Genomic DNA, 18,031 nt, shown 5'->3' on the forward strand with positions numbered 1-18,031 from the left:
AATTGAAGGATGCTAATGGCTTCGGGAAGACTGAAACTAATGGAACTATCAACACCGTGAAAAGTGAGAATACATTCAAGCCTATATTCAGTAGATCCTCCATTCTTTGTAAAAATGATGGACTCCTAAAAAGGAAGCATGAAGACGATGAAGACACTTCGACATCATCGATAGCGAATTCATACGGTAATCTGGGTGAAGAGAATGTCTTCTACAGTGATTGTTACAGTGACTCTGAGGCTGTTGACAAAGGCATAGACTGTGATGAAGCACCTAGAGCTGACAAGATCGAAGAATGTGGCGATGTCCTGAGACCGAAACGATGGAAACGTCGTGTTATAATAAATAAATCTGATAATGCTTATTATGATCACTGGGACGATTGTGATATTAAAAGTATTTATAATAAACAAGCAAGTAAGATGGTGGTAGAAGAGATTGATTACACATCATGGAAAGATCCAAACATATTGGTTGACCGGCTAAGACTTCTACATGGCTCGCTTTGTGCAGGAAACTATCCGTGCATCAAAGAAATATCCTTCATACTCAAAGAACTGAGGAAAGCTGGCTACATACAATAATGGCTTCTTTTACTTGTATTTGTGTAATGTTGAGAAGTAATAAAATATTGAAAGTAAAAATTTTAATGTTTTTATTTCTTGTATTCTGATTTCCATCTAAGCCTGTGTGTGTTTCTGCTACTGTATGTGTGATCATTACGTTTCCTGTGTGTACTGTGTGTACGTTCCGTTTCCTGTGTGTACTGTGTGTACGTTCCGTTTCCTGTGTGTACTGTGTGTACGTTCCGTTTCCTGTGTGTACTGTGTGTACGTTCCGTTTCCTGTGTGTACTGTGTGTACGTTCCGTTTTCTGTGTGTACTGTGTGTACGTTCCGTTTCCTGTGTGTACTGTGTGTGCGTTCCGTTTCCTGTGTGTACTGTGTGTACGTTCCGATTCCTGTGTGTACTGTGTGTACGTTCCGTTTCCTGTGTGTACTGTGTGTACGTTCAGTTTCCTGTGTGTACTGTGTGTACGTTCCGCTTCCTGTGTGTACTGTGTGTACGTTTCGTTTCCTGTGTGTACTGTGTGTACGTTTCGTTTCCTGTGTGTATTGTGTGTACGTTCCGTTTCCTGTGTGTACTGTGTGTACGTTCAGTTTCCTGTGTGTACTGTGTGTACGTTCCATTTCCTGTGTGTACTGTGTGTACGTTTAGTTTCCTGTGTGAACTGTGTGTGTACGTTTAGTTTCCTGTGTGTACTGTGTGTACGTTCCGTTTCCTGTGTGTACTGTGTGTACGTTCAGTTTCCTGTGTGTACTGTGTGTACGTTCTGTTTCCTGTGTGTACTGTGTGTACGTTCCGTTTCCTGTGTGTGTGTACTGTGTGTACGTTCCGTTTCCTGTGTGTACTGTGTGTACGTTCAGTTTCCTGTGTGTACTGTGTGTACGTTCCATTTCCTGTGTGTACTGTGTAATCATTACATTTATTGCGTGTAAATTGCATGTATTGCGCGTACATTGCGTACATTACGTGTTGGAGCTGATGGAGCTGTTGGAGCACTTGCAGCTAATGGTCAATTGAAGCATAGGAGCAAAATGTAGATGGATCTGATGACGTGAATTGTAGCTCTTGGAGCCTGGCGTATATTGGAGAGATCGAATTTTTTTTCGATCAAATGATCCTCTTTTTTAATTTGTAGATTTGACTCTAGAATTATTGTACATGGTTCTTGATTTGACTAGCGTATTATTCCATACGGTGCATGTATATAAGCGAGTCCTAGACAGCAGGACGCTCAGTTTGTTTCTGACGACGGCGGTGTAAGGATCACCTAGTTTGTTTCTTCTGGTGCATAAGTCGTGTCAATTAGCTGTTCTTGAGACCTCGATGGCATCTTTACCGTCTTTAACGTTGAACTCGGAGGTTGTACCATCGACTACGGGAACCTTGACGACAGCTACGACGGAGAAGGAGCAGATCCCGTGTGCACCGACGATGTCAACATTGGAGGAGATTTCAACAGACGTGATACCACCATCATCCGAAGTTTCATCGTCAGCAATGGATTCTTCAACTAATGAAGAGCGTACATTGCGTCAGTGCAAATACTGTGACGCATCATTTACTATCACCTCAAATGCTCGCAGACATGAAAGAAGCAGTTGTTCTAATAATGTTAAAAGAATACAATTTCAGTGCAATAAGTGCAAAAAACTAATTTCACGTCTTGATAGCTTACATCTTCATTATGTAAAATGCTCCGAGAAAGTTAAGTGTGAGTATAATGAACATGGTTCTTGTTTTGACTCATGTGTTGTACCGACTGATGAGTCTATATAAGTGAGACCCTGGTGATATGGACTTCAGTCCGTCTCTGGCTGAGGTAATGAACGGATCGGATAGACATTTAAAGTCATGTTAAAGGCTTAGTCCGTACAATAAGAAGACTGTTTGAAACGAGGAATCCAAAAGGCTTTGGTAATTTGTCAATGTTTTTTTTTGTACTTGTAGTAGTGTATTGAATTTATGTAATAAATTTTTTTAAAAGAACTTGTGGTGTTTTTATTTTCTCAAACCTGTCGCTTTTGTGGTATTTTTTAAAATTAAATTTTTTTTGTATCGGCCAGGGATCGAACCAAGGACCTTATTCGATCTAATCAATCAGTATATAGATTACAAATTTATTAAATGAATTTTGAATTTTTTCCCGAATCTCTAGCATTAAAATTACGAATTTCCAATATGGTGGTCTTGATGTCTGATAGGATGGTGGTCGTAGAGGATTTAGAGGTTCTTTCAATATATATGATGAACATGGTTTATTGCAATTATTATTTTTTACATAAAATTAAACATTATTGCATCGATCGGGTATCGAACCAAGGACAGGAGCGGATCGAATCAATATGTAAATTAATGAGCTATTTATTTAATGAGTTTTGGAACTTTTCCCGAATTCCTAGCTAAATAATTACGGATTTCCAAGATGGCGGCCGAATTTCAAGATGGCAGGTGTCACAGTAATAAATGATTACTGCACTCTAGCGGATAAGAACTAAACTAACATGTTATCAGCGCACTCTCGCCGACGAATACAAGATGGTGGTCTCCAGCAACGAAGACAAGATGTCGGACATGACGTCATACTGGGTGACGATATATATGCTTTAAGAAAAGTGGTGGGAGTCAGTCTGCCAAAAGTCACCACGGGGGGAAGGATCGGACACCATTTTTATTTTTTTTTTGCGCTCGTCGGGTTCGAACCGAGGACTCCGAACTCCGTGTCGTAAATGTATGTTTTTTTTTAATATTTTATTAAAGTTTTATTATTTAATTTTTTTTTATAATTTTTTAAATTTTTTTCATTAAAATCGGATAATAAATAAAAAAGTTAAAGATGGCGGCCGTAACGAAAATTGCAACGGTGACGTCATCATCCAATATGGCTGCCATGGCATCCTAATTTTCAAGGTCATGACCTCGACGGCTTAGAGCGGCTAGCTCTTAGGAGTTTTAAGCCGCTTTTAGGAATTTGGGTTCTTTCTAGGGTAAAACGACTTTTGAGGATTTTCGAAATCCTGATTTTTGAATTGTGGAATTTTTTGAGATTTTTTGGCGGAATTTTTTTCCACAGAAATGGAAATTTTGGCGAATTTTGAGGAATTTTGGACAATTTTTGTCCAATTTTGTCAAATTTTGGCGATTTTTGAGGATCAAATTCAAGGTCAAGGTCAAAGGTCAAGGTCAAGGTCATCCAAGATGGCCGCCGTGACGTCACAATCCAAGATGGCGGACGTGCCCACACGCTCCACAGCCTTAAAGCCTGTTTCCGGACCGGCTATCATATACTACTAGTGTTTTCGATTTAGAGTGTTTCCAAAGTTGGTTTATGGTAAAAAATTTGCCCCGGGTTCGTTAATGGCAATATGGGTACTATATCTGAAATGTTCTTGCCACTCTTCCGGCGTGACAATGATACGGACATTCCATCCGTCCGTGTTGATTTCGGCACAGATGTTGTACATATAATTAAACCAATAACCATTCAGTTTACAGCTATGGTACTGCTGAAAGGCGAATGTTGCCATTAATACTGAGATGAGCCTCTACAGTGCATAAAATGCAAGGCTGCATTGTAGATTATGCAGTTGTTTATTTGGGATCGCGTCTCTTTGCTGCCGGGCAGGTGTAATTAAGTAGATGTTCGAAAACACGTAATAATAGAAATAAAATGATTTCGGGTCCTACAGCCTTAAAATAGTTAGTTGCAAGGCCTTATTTTGTGGCTAACACTGTTTGAAATTACGTAGTCAATTTTTGGCCATTAAAAAAATAATTCGCCTCCAATAAACAAAGTTTCTTTGTAGTTTCAGATAAGTTAACTTCGTAGAAACCACGCAGGCTTCAGTCTTCCGAGTTGTGTGTTCCGTTGTCGGCAGGGCACTTGGAAGGTAGAAGAGTGATTTTTCTGTGGGGTCCAGTTTCCGAAAGTGTTGTAAATACTCAAAGATAATTCAAGTGAGTTCACATGCAAAATAGTTAAACCCAAGCCTGGTACCTGCTATTATATACTACTTATCATGAATTAATAAATCACCAGCACGTAAATTCATGAATTTTATCAGTACATTAACGAATATCCTTCGATAATGGATATCTGGCGCGCAGTTATATTAAGCGATTTAAAAACTATGCAATTTATAAAATATTTCCAGGTCAGATACTATATTTCTGAGCCATTTATCATCTAAAATAAAGGAAAACGATTTTGAACTATGTATGCAATTTCATTAATTTTTTGTTTTGTTTTAAAAAATACCAAATTACAAGTACAGACTTTATTCCTCTAGAGAGAGATACGAGAATTCCTTTGTAAATGGTTTCTCTACAGAAAGAAAAGATTTGATTTGAGGCATTGACTTGCTAAGTTGCTTACTTTTCCATTGCAAAAAAAAAAAAGTACGAAGGCGAAGTTAACGCGTCAGATAACACGTTATTTGTACGCCAGTTGGTCATGAAACAGCGGGGAAAGACATACCTACACGTTTTTGGTGAAGGCGGAGCTTGTGAAAAATGATTACTATCCCGAGCTTGGGGTTGTTTGGGGGGAGGGGGAGGAGGGTTCGCTGACCTCACGGGGTCACATAGATATTAAAGGTCAAAGATATGACCGAGTCATCAAGGCGCCGAAAGATAATCCGAATCTTCTGGCCGGAAGGTGATAACTAAGAGATGGGTGAAACTGTGATTTCTAAGTAGCTAACTGTTGTCCATTCTACTGTTTCCTAACTGTAAAAAATTCACTCTTTTAATAACTTGTGATTGAGGAACGATACAGAATGTTTGACGTTAGAGACTTACCCCAAAAACTTCATTTCTTGGTAATTGTGGAATGAAAAAAAATGGACAAAAAATTATGTTTCCTTTTTGTATGAGTAAGGTAGATCTATTTTTTTAAAAGCACGCGGTATTCATTTAAAGATTTTCAAAGGCCTTGGAAATGTGACTACAGAGAATATAAATACAATTGTAATCATTCTTAAAGACAAAGACATTACTGAATTCCAAGATATTTTTAAAAAGGATATACTTTCTGGGCCCATTCACTACCATTTATCCACACCCCGTACAGTTACGTGATATGTATTCGTTAAGTCAAATAGTTTACGACAAAATTGTTAGGAATAAAAAAAATTTATCTGTAGAAAACTATAATGGCAATTAAGGACCCCAGTATAAGGCACGCGCTGGATGATGCTTCATATTTAGGTTCACTCCCTATATAATCTCCGTTATCTCCGAAATGCGCTTTCAAAACTATGGCTGCAAATCGATATGCTTGGCAAAATATTTACTTACCGAACAACAAATTGGGTACTGATGCACTGAACATGCAAATATTCAGCAAAATTGTTGCGCATTTCCTCATGGTAGGCCCATACGCAAGTTCGCCCAGAGCTGCATACGGGTACCTGTAAGAAGACACAGGGACATCATTATCTTCAGCGTGAAATCTTATCTATCTCCGAGACAGTAATACAATTGAAAACGACCGAAACACTCAACGTTTCAGCTTATAACCTTCAAGAACTAAACTTTTATGTCAGGTTAAAGTAATTTGTCCGCTCGAATAAAATATAATTCTGAACATGACGTTATGAAATAACAGCAATTAAGATTCAATTAATTATTTATAAAATTGTTTCCTTAACGGTAAAGCTCCTCAAAAGTGTGATCAATGTTCCCATTGACTAATAAATATTTTAAAATTAAAAATTAAATATTTTCTTAATTGACCTGTCGTCATATTGCTTGCTATATTAGCTGTCAAAGTGGTGCGAATTATGTCTATGAGGCAAGAAAAATCAACTTTAATGCTTAATTAAATTGGCACTGATAATTTTTTTCATGGAGTTTAGACTCCTTTGACAGCTTATTTTACAAAAATAAAATCATAATTAGCAAGTTAAACAGTCCCTCACGTTGATATTAAGTAAATAGCTACAAAGGTAGAGAAACCCCTCAATACAGAAGACATGGGCAGTTTCATTACGAAAGTTTTAAGTGCGCACTCAAACAGCTTGTTCAACACACAAATCACTCCGACAGTTATGTAGCTAGAGACAGAATTGAAAAAGACAAAGGTCATCCAATATGCCCATCAAGTTCACAGGATTCAATACAAAAGCTAATCTTCACAATTCTCATCCTGAATCCTGCGTTAGAATCAGCTATATTTCTAAAACTGGGGATGCAACAGCTTTTAAAATAAATAATTTATTAAAAATAATCTAACTGCATAGCAATAATCACATAGAATTTAAACACAATTACTTATATTACTGTAAAATGTCAACAATAAACAACCTGCTTTTGGAGACAATATCAGGACGTATTTCGCATGCGATCGTCCAAGATCTCCCGAGAAGCACTGCTGTGTAGATCTCCAATACAAACACACCCAAGCAGACAGGGATGCCAAACCAGCCTATAAACAAATAAAAACTAAAAGTAGCAGTTTCATTTTACAAAACAGTACCACTATCTCTTCTAAATCTGGTAAACTTGAAGACATTTTGAGTGACTTAACTTTCACCAAGTTAAAAATTATACATATATATATATATAATTTTTAATTTGGTGAAAGTTGTCACTCAAAATGTATATATATAGGTATATATATATGTATATATAGGTATATATATGTATATATATAGGTATATATATACACATACACACACAGAGTGCATTCGTTCTTCATGATCAAAGTAACATTTTGATCCATTTTTTGTCAAAGACATACGAATAGGCATACTTTGGTTTGTGAAAACCCGTTCCTTTCTCCTCGCACCATTTTCCTACTGATTCAAAAAAAACAGAATATGGGCTAAATACCGTACGTATGAATGTATATTTTTACATATAAACATACACACATTTATTTCTGAGCGTTATTCGTTTCGTTTAAAATACAATCTTTCTTAAACTAGATGCAATATTTCCGAAAACCATTTTTCTTTCTTGAGTAACAAAACCTGATCCCAAACTAAATGGAAAAAAAAATTAAAATATCGATGACAAACGTATATTCCTGCTGTTTTTGGTGCTAATACAACCTGGTATATCAATAAATAACCATTTTCTGTAGTCATTAGTTCGCGGTTACTAAATTTCACAATCTGTTTTCAGGAAATTTTTAACTTTTACACATTGAGTTAATCATTTGACTGTAAAAGATAAACATAACAGGACGTAGACAGCAGTTGGGTGGTTAAGAAAAAGATTGTTGGTACATTTTTACTAAAAATTAACGCCACGAACCCCTCAAAGATGATAAAGATGCACGACAGGGTGCGAGTGACTTGTTCTTACACGAAATGCTGTCAGAGCCTTGCAACTGTTCGAAGGTCAGCAAAAATTGCTGAATTGTTTTAAGATGGTCTTCAAGGATCTTCTAGACTGAAGGCTTGTTTGAGGAGTTTCTCAAAGTCCCTCACACAGCAGTCTATATCTATATTTAGTCTATGGTCTGTGTGGTTCTTATAGGCACCGCAATCTATATCCATATAAAGATTATGAACGCGGTCCCCATAGCACACTTCAATCTATATTCCTATGTAGTCTATGATCCGTAGTATCTACTGCTCAACTCAGTTTATATCTTTATTTAGTCTATGATCTGTGGTCTCTTATAACTCACCGCAGTCTATATTCAAATGAAGTCTATTGTCTTTGTTCTGTTTAGCTCATCACAGTCTATATGTTTATGAAGTCTATAATCTGGGTTTCTATAGCTCACCACAGTCTATATCCACATGATGTCTAAGTTATGTTATCTCAATAGCTCATCTCTGTCTCTATCCATATATGTTATGGTCTCTCTAACTAACTGCAGCCTATATGTAGTCCATGTAATGTGGTCTGTAAAGCTCATCGCAGTCTATATCCATATGTAGTCTCAGTCATGTAGGTTGTACATCTCAACGCATATATATGTAGTCTCATTCATGTGGTCTGTACATCTCAACGCATCCATATGTAGTCTCAGTCATGTAGTTTGTACATTTCAACGCATCCATATGTAGTCTCAGCCATGAGGTCTGTAAATCTCAACGCATCCATACGTAGTCTCGTTCATGTGGTCTGTACATCTCAACACATCCATACGTAGTCTCATTCATGTGGTCTGTACATCTCAACGCATCCATATGTAGTCTCAGCCATGAGGTATGTACAGCTCACCGCAGCATGTACCCACATATCTTTGAATATATATACTGTATAGAAGTCGCGAGTAAATAGGATTTACTCTACGTTTTTCAGGAGCGTATGATGAGCAGCTTGGGAACTTCACCACTTCAGTGTGCTGCCGTAACGCATTGTATCGTCTTTGGTTGTTATTTACACGTTAGAGCGCAGCACTGTCGCCCGCTGTCATTCCCCCACATCCCCCACCCAACATTCACTGCAGCTCAAAGTCCTTCAACGGGAGTTTGTGCGTCACAAAACTGTAGGGATGAGAGGTGGAGTAGAGGGTGGGTGGAGAACAACGCGTGTTTGAGGGAGGGTGGGGAAGGGGTGTTTGAAGAGTTCGACACTCGTCCGCTAGGGACCACCACAAGTCGATGCCCTAGAGTTAGTGGCGATTGCGGCGGTGAATTAACCAACTACCTCAAAACCGTATTAGAAATTTTAACCTAGGCTGGCGACTTCTATACAGTATATAGGTATATTCAAAGCCCATATGTAGTCTCAGTCATGTGGTCTGTAGAGCTCACCGCAGTCGATGAGGGCGCGGGGCAGCACCACCACGGGGAACACCCCCAGCAGGTCGACGAGGCAGATGACTGAGAACAGCAGCGACAGCTTGGGCGTCCCACCGCCCGTGTGGCCGGCCAACAAGGGCTCCTCTTCTCCGGCCATGCTTCATCTGCCCAGCTGCGCCCTGCGCGATCACAGGTCTTCCTCAACAAATATTTACATAGCTCAGCTCTGGAAACACAAGAAAATTAACTTATATAGCATGTGCCTCGTCCTGCACTCTATCTGCTGTTAGAGCTGTCCTTGTTCCGGTGTGATCTTTTTTATATGGTATTTAATTTTTGAATCTTGTGCAGCAGTTTTTACGTGCACGTCTTATCTTACACTAACCATATGATACAAACAACGTGTAATAATTTCAAACTGCATACAAACACATTACATATTACAGAAATTACAGATTGCTCATCTTCCAAATACCATTTAGGCTTAGTACTCACATAAACAATACAAACTATTTTAAATATGAAAGTAATAAAATAATATTCACTCACACATTCATTCAATTGTCCTTCGGTTAAAAGACACAAACGTTTTAGACACTACTTTATAAGTAATGAAAAAAAAATTTAACGTACGTAAAAAGTCAATTTTTTAAGGAAACATTTAGAATGATAATTTCGGAAATTACATTTTCTTCTTTTATTTCATCAATAACATCTGGTAGTATTCAGTTTTTACTTCTAATGAGACGTAACACAGACTCCATCTTGGTTCCAAACGTTTTTGTGATATAATTTTTTATATAATTCAAAATGAAATATTTGGGCTCTATTCGAACATAGAACATATTTAATAGCATGCATTGGTATCAGTAGTGGCCGACCGCTACAAATAGTTTCTCCTGTGTAATAATAATTGGGGTTTAGATTTATAATAGTTTTTTTGATTTATTTAGAAAAAATTAATAAAAATATATTATAACCAATTAAAATTGTTGATGATACACAAAATAAGAATTTTAATATTAAACTAGGCTGAGTCATTCTGTCATTAGTGAGCGTAATTTGCTCTGTTTAGTGAGACCTTCGACAGTGAGCGATCATGTCAGAATTTGTCAAAAATATTCATATCGTTGAATATTTGCCTGACATCTATTAAAAAAAAAAAAGCTATTGTGTAGGATCTGCCGGGAAAATTAACAATAAAATGTAATTTCACGGATCCATAAGGATTAGCTCGGCAATGTGCTCAGCTCTTCGGTTTACGCTAATCCGTGCTACCAAAATAAGCCGAGCATTTGGCCGCGATGGAAGAACAGTTTGTTTACGTTTAAGTACGTTAAAAATTGTTTCAAATACAAGATTATCTAGTGTTACATAAATATTTTGAGATTTATTTTTAATACATATATCCTAACAATGTTATGTTACTGTATTTTTGATTTATTTTTTCATCTAAATTAGTCGTTTGTAACCGTGATAGTCCATCTCATAGGTAGTCATTTGTTAAGTTTCCGTGCACTGCGGAAACAGCAAACGGATGGCGAAACTTAAATATCTTACGGATCCGTAATCAGCTTCCGTTTTAACGTTTACGCGTCATTTAGAACGGGTCTCAAGCCGTGGTTACGCGGCACTTTGAACAACTTCGAATAGGTTTGATCTGGTTACGTGTATTCCGCACATGATTCGATCGGGGATTATTAATTTAAAATAGATAGGTTTCCCTAGTATTTCACAAAGCCATAGATTCTATACTTGCTTGTGAGTGGCTGTTGTAACGTCAACAAACCATTGCTTAAAAGATGGCCTAACGCAAATAATGCAGAAATAGAAAAAACAACAGGTTAATAAAATATACTAACGGATTAATTTAAGACGTATTTTTTTAACATACGCCATTGCTGATTATACTGCAAGTCACACGAAACCTCAATCATAGACAAGAAAGATAAATATGCAAACACACAGAAAACAAGCCAAAATCAGGTGATGTCAAAAAATTAAAAACATAGCACAGAAAATTCCCGTGGAAGAAATTAGTCAAAAATTTATTGCAGCACAGAGGGACACAGGGGGCTTACAACGATCAGACAGTAGCAACAAGAACAATAAATAAAGACAAAAACGACCTTGGACAACACAATGACAAAACAGAGACGCAATGCCGAACCCAAATGTGACAGAACTTATGTTCTGGCAACACAGTAGGCTTCCTACATCACTTCCCAACACTTCACAACTGTTGTCTTAGAAAACCTTGTTGTGTTCGTCTGTGCTGTCGTAGTTGTGTTGCCAGAAAATTGTGTATTGTCGGGCAATTGTTCCCTGCGGTGATCGTCTGAGTTGTCATCGTGGTCTCCAAAATAGTGTTTTGTCATATTTGTGGGTTCGCCTTTGCGTCTGTGTGTTATCCATTTTGTTTTATTTATTATCATTGTTGTATTATTCTATTGTTATTGTATTGACTAAGGTCAGTTGTTTTTATTTTCTGTTTTTGTTGCTACTGTTTGGTCGTTGCTAGCCCACTGTGTCCGTCTGTGCTGTATACTTTTTTTGACAAATAGCTTCTACGGAATTTTCTGTGCTATGTTTTTAATTTTTTGACATCAAATGATTATAGGTTGTTTTCGGTGTGTTTGCATATTTATCTTTCATGTCTCATATTGAGTTTTCTTATGACACACAGTACAATCAGCAATGTCTTATGTACAAAAATACACCTTGACTCAATCTTCCGCATGCAAGAAACATTCGAAAAACGTAACCGATTAGTTTTATGTAAGCGAGTGACATCTCAGGATAATTGGATTGTATGACAGCGTTTTATCATGCAATCCTAATAAACAACGAAACATGAATACAAACACTTGATCGATTCGAGCTGCGAACAATCGATTACCGTGTAACCTGCCATGCATATCCTTATCGAGCAAGTGAATGTTTTTTTTTTAAATATGGCTACCTGAACGTGTTAAGTTAAACCAGTTTAACTCTGCCTTGTAACCGGTATCTTGGGAGGTTTCGTTTTTTATCCATTTGGAAAGTTAAAAGATACAGCTCAATATAAATGTGCGAAAATGCAAATTTTTTTCCCCTTGTTTTAGCTCTTTGAATGAATGTTTCCCGAACGCCAAATGTATGTCTTGCGCTTTCTGAAGAAAGAGTTTTTTTTTTTTTTTTTTTTTTTGCTGTATAAATACGAATTAACTTGTGTTCCAACATTAGTAACGTATGTCTTTAAATTCCTATAACGTCATTTAGGTGTAACGTGGTCGACGTAAGCGGGGTGTAAATTAGGTTCGCCCATGCGAAACAACACGACGGAGTGTTGTCAAGCAGCAAATATTTCGGTATTCTGCTATACGTCTGACGCAGATAGACGCAGTATACTTTTGCGTTTCTTCCCATGGAAAATTACTCTTGAATCATGCCTTACTTCTTACTACAACGACGTCGAAAACAGCTTGTTTTAAAGATCAATTTTTCGCCAGATCCCACTTGTTATTTATCTATGAACTATATTCCTACGGTTTCCTTCTCGGTCACAAAATAGTCCCCTTTTTTTATTTGCTTTAAAAATACAACTTTGTATATTTTTTTTTTTACTTCGTATTCGAAGCTATTCGAAAATAAATCAGATTTTTTTCAATATTTATTTTAATTTAAAGATGTTTTTTAATGTGTAAACAACTTAGCTCTCGGTATACGGCAATTGGTAGGAATAATTTCGTGAATTCGACGGAAGTCAAGTCACGGGAATGTGTAACAACCACGGTGCTGCCAACTGTGGCGGATGGCGCAAACCAAAGTTCACAAAGACAAAACGAAACTTTATAGTATTAAATGTTTAGTGAATTTTAACAAGATGGGCAGTATTTTAATGAAATTTCTTGTCTAAAATCCGGTCAATAGCCGGGGTTTAGTATATTTTCAAGTCTTTTTTTTCTTTTATTGGAGCCATTTCATTTTCTAGTTTAAACGTTCACTCTACAAACCGAATGATTCGATATTCAACGTAACTGCTCCAGCAGCGAATTCTAACGATGAGTGCAGAAACTCCGCGTGATTTTCATCAAGAAATTTAGTTTCGAACTTAATTTTTCCATATTTTTCACACTTGGCGTTGTATTTATGAATTCTACGTTAAATTTCATGTCCGAGTTTCGAACATGTACTACAAAACCAAATTGAGGACAGTCGTTTTTCATTGGTCGAAGAAAATTCTCGTCATATTCCTATCGAAGGTCGTTAAAAAAAAGTCTTGTGGTAATTACAGTATAATAAACTTCCAGCCAAGACCTGTTCCAAGGTGAGTTCTCACCTTCAGTCTGCCGAGTGACGCAAATGCATATTGGATGGAGTTTAGTATTCTAATGAAGTAGTTCGATCTCCCTCCAAGGTATAGTCACCCCAAAGAAAGTTTAAACACAACCACCTTACAACATTGAGAGATAGCGCGGCTTACTTTAATTTTTTAGTATGATATTCATAATCGAACGATAGTGCTTTAGTTGAGGAAATACATATATGTGTGTCTTGCGGAAAGCATATTGTTACGCATTGACTATTTTCTACTAAAACCTAAACAGTTGTTAAAATTTAATTTGCTTTTTCCTATACAAGTTTAACTGGCTGGCCCTATTAAAAAAGACATACAACATAATTGTATTTTTAAAATGGAAAGAATTGCACAAATTTACAAACGAACAAACGCGAAATTTAAATGTTACGCGCGTAAAGTAACGTCTTCGTTTAAAGAACAAATTTGTAATGCATAAAAAATCTTCCAAGCCAGTTAATTCTCAGTGTAATTAATTAAAAATATCTTTATTTTTTTTTACTTTGAAATTTTTTCAACAGTTAGTTGCGAACAACTTTTTACTGTTATATTTCACGAAATATATTTAAGATTTTTTTAAGTTTATTTCAGCTAAAGGGGAGTTGGTAGAATGATCAGATCACATTCTTCTCGCTAAGGTAGTCCGGGTTTGAGTCTGCGCGGATTTCAAGCGTAGCGGACGTTGCTATGACCCAACTAATTCAGTCTGTCACTGCCCCATTCAAACAACTTATTCCTTCACCTGTCCCTAATGACCTCGTTGTAAGGCTGGGCAGCGATACAGATACCGTATTAAAAAGGGCTACACAACGTTTCGTTTCGGAATCGGACTCCAGTGCTTCGACAATGGGTGCTACAACTTTCTTCGCGATGTATTCTGGGTTCACGACAGTAAAAAAAAAAAAGTTACTAATCCTAGAACAGGACACGAACCGTCTTAAATATTCCCGAATTTATTTATTTTGTTCAGATAAATCATTAAAAAAAATATTTATAAACCTGCCTGAAACTTTGAAATTGGCTTTAGATATTTAATTGATTTGAAATTATGGATGGGACCTCCAAACCAAGTACTAAAATTGTCAACGCTGTGTGTATGGAAAAAGCTTTTAAAATAAACCACTTTTATAAATAGACATTCAATTTAAAAACCAGCAGCAGACTTCATCTGTCACTAGCAAATGTCTGGTATGCGTTGCAATGTCTCACTCAAAGTTTTTTTATATTGTTTGAAGTAGGTACATATATGCAAAGCATCAATCTGTCCTTCTCTAATTCTCTGTCTATAACCCTCTGTCTATTTCTCTATGTATCTCATTATCTCTATTTATATATATACGTCTCTATATCTGACAACATCTATATATTTCTCTGCCTCCATCTAGCTCTATCTCACTATCTCTATATCACTATCTATATCCCTATCTCTATATCTCTATCTCTCTTTATCTTTCTCTATCCTTCTATGTCTCTATATTTTCCAGTATATCTATCTAATCTCTTTATACCAATATCTCTATTCTATCTTTATATCTATATAGGCTATACACATCAATTTATCTTTAAATATCTATTTATCTCCTTATGTATCTATCGTAATCCATTTATCTCTCTATCTGGGTCCATTTTTCTATCTCTCTATATCTGTATCTATCGCTAAATCTCTCCATCTCTATCACTATATCTCTCTATTTCTATTTATTTCAATTCTGTCATGCGTGCGCACTCATCATACACCGAAACACACGAAACGCCGCTAGACTATATGAAATACACACATTTGTTGAGTCGATTCGCGCGCTATGTACTGTAAAATGGTTCTACTAATTCAGACACCTTCGCGGGCACTCACATAGCTAGCTCAAAGTTGCATCGTAATCGGATGATTGGTATAGGAACGCACAAGGGAGAAAACAAACATATGTACGTATATATAACAAAATAAATATAAGTATTAATGAAATTCGATTTGAATATTGAGCTAGTTAACGAGAACAGATTTCATTCCAAATACAACAAAAAATAAATAAATGTGAGCGTGTCTTACTCGCCAGAGATGTTTAACATCTAACCTCGGTAACGAGCAAACGCATGTGTCATCATGTGGCAAATACACTGTAATACGAAACTCTGACACGAAATTTGACGTAGAATTCTTTAAAATAATGCTGAGCGTGATAAATATACAAAATTGTGTTTACAACTACATTTCTGGGCGCGAATCACACGTAGTTTCCACACCCGCCGCTACAATTAGCTGCCGGAGCAGATACGTTGACTGTCGAATCATTCCTTTTGCTGAGCGAAATTTTAAACTAGGTATATAATGAAACGATAAAAGCGAAAAATACTTAAACAATAATAAACCCCTGCTATTGACTGGATTTTCGACAAGGAATTTTATTAAAATTCCTGCCCATCTTGTTAAAATTCACTGAACTGTTAATGCTATAAAGTTTCCCTTTGTATTGTGAACTTTGGTTTGCAATCTGCCACAGATGGCAGCACCGTGGTTCACATTTCCGTTGCGTGTGCGCGAAGGGTAGGCCAGGTGTACGTGGTTAAGGAAGGCCCTTTCACGCTGTCAAAACTTCGCTTCCAATACGTTGTGTTAAATAATGTTTGAGGGTTATGACTTCACCGCAAACGTCATTAACGCAGCCATGTTTGTTTCACTAATCGGATGACTTGAGTTTCCATCAAATATTTTGCATAGAGGACGGGTTATAAAATAAGTTAGGATGTTGGATGCGATCCGCCAATCAAAATCGTGCCTTATCGAAAAGTAAATGACATCCGTTTCAGTCTCAACAATTCTTTAAAATGGCTGAGAGCACATGGCTGATTAAAGGGGTTAAATAACTAAAATAGTGTCAATATGAATGTCGTATGCGAAAAAAAATTAAATTATGTTTCTATAACTTTAAAAAATCTCTGAAATTTTATTTCATTATGTAACGAATATTATTCTTATTTTGATGTATTCATGTTTAAAAACAATTTAAATGCTCAAACATAATAACATGTTAAAAAATTCCATCCATCACTGTGATATAGGATTTAATTTCCAAATTGAGATAAAAAAAAAAAAAAGAAGAGAAGTATTGAGATAGCTCAGACCAAATGTAAACTTTGATAGTGTGACATGATTTAAAACATGTTTGAGGTTATCACTCCAAATATATTTGATGGAGAAAATTGGAAGCCATTTTCCGTCCACTACTTCCCCTCCAACTATATTGTACAGTGTAGGTAGGATGTCGAGAGAAATATTCGTCAGCGTGACAGGGGAGACCTAAGATGCACATAAAGTTCTGCCGTTCCCGATTACACCCGAACAATTCACCTTCGGCCAACTTCGGGATTTGTTTTATTTTTACGCAGGAAAAATGAATTCAAATATTAGAAAGTGGTCGGTTAGGTTAGCTACATTAAAACACTTTAAAACACTATGGACGGTTAGTTAGGTTAGTATAGCTACATTAAAATAAACAGAGACATATAAATATACATAAATAAACACAAGGTTTGCCGAAGGTGAATTGTTCGGGTGTAATCGGAAATGGCAGAACTTGATGTGCATCTTAGGCTTCCCGCGTGCAGTGGCGGATTCATTGGGGGGGGGGCAGGGGGCGTGCCCCCCCCCCCCCCCTTTGCCCAGGGCAGCCCAGCACCAAGCATGGTTCTTGGCAAGGGGAGGGCGCGCACCCGGCCGCCGATGTTATACAATACACATTCATACACTTACCTTTAACGACTTCATGTCTTGGAAACAGTTTGAATAAAGTTTTATTAAGCTTTGCATGTGTCTAGAATCTTTAGTTTTTCTGTAGTGATTTTGACATTTGTATACTGCACAATTGGCCATTTTAAACTACAAATAGCACACAATTATGCACCAACAACAGCAAATATTCGGGCGAGACGTAAATGAAACGGATAGAGCTTGGAAAAAGATCTCTGGCTGCATCCAAGCAACCAAGGTGACGTAGGGAGTGTGTGGAAGAGGTAGACCTGCGCCCCTCCCCCTCCCCCTTGAGATTTTTCTGTATCCGCCACTGCCCGCGTGACAGGACGGTGCATCACTCACCCCTGTCGGGCCAAATGGGCGCTCGTCCACTGACGTCCGGTCGCTCACGGCACGAGACGCTCAGCGCTCTGCGGTTCGCCGCAGACTGTCCCAGAACAGCCTCGTCACGTAACTCCTACCGCGCTCCCCCCCTCCCTCTCCCCCCTCCCACGCATCATCGACTAGGATCCCTCCGGCCAGGAACGGTCGGCCACGTGGAACCTCAGATTCACTGAGCGCGAGGCAGACGCGTGCGGTCGTAAATCTCCGCTCGTTTTGTTTTCTATTGCAGAAGTAAGAGGCCGGTTAGGTTAGTTGCGTTACGTGACTAACATTCTCGGAGGAAAAAAAATAA

The 18,031-nt window shown here is 37.4% G+C and overlaps 1 protein-coding gene across 1 annotated transcript in view; it reads right to left on the reverse strand.

Annotated features, from left to right (window-relative positions):
- LOC134528133 (uncharacterized) overlaps nt 1-17,784 on the reverse strand; it is a 65,699-nt gene extending 47,915 nt beyond the window's left edge. Inside the window, exons 1-4 of the mRNA XM_063361448.1 lie at nt 17,698-17,784; nt 9,281-9,447; nt 6,870-6,990; nt 5,862-5,974 (exon numbers count right to left, since the gene is read on the reverse strand). Of these exons, the coding sequence (XP_063217518.1) occupies nt 5,862-5,974; nt 6,870-6,990; nt 9,281-9,425 (379 nt within the window). The 5' untranslated portion in view covers nt 9,426-9,447; nt 17,698-17,784. The remainder of the gene's footprint in view (nt 1-5,861; nt 5,975-6,869; nt 6,991-9,280; nt 9,448-17,697) is intronic.
- Between the last annotated feature and the right edge of the window lie 247 nt (nt 17,785-18,031).

The sequence above is a fragment of the Bacillus rossius genome, chromosome 1 (genome assembly GCF_032445375.1).
Source record: "Bacillus rossius redtenbacheri isolate Brsri chromosome 1, Brsri_v3, whole genome shotgun sequence".
Taxonomy (NCBI): Eukaryota; Metazoa; Arthropoda; class Insecta; order Phasmatodea; family Bacillidae; genus Bacillus; species Bacillus rossius.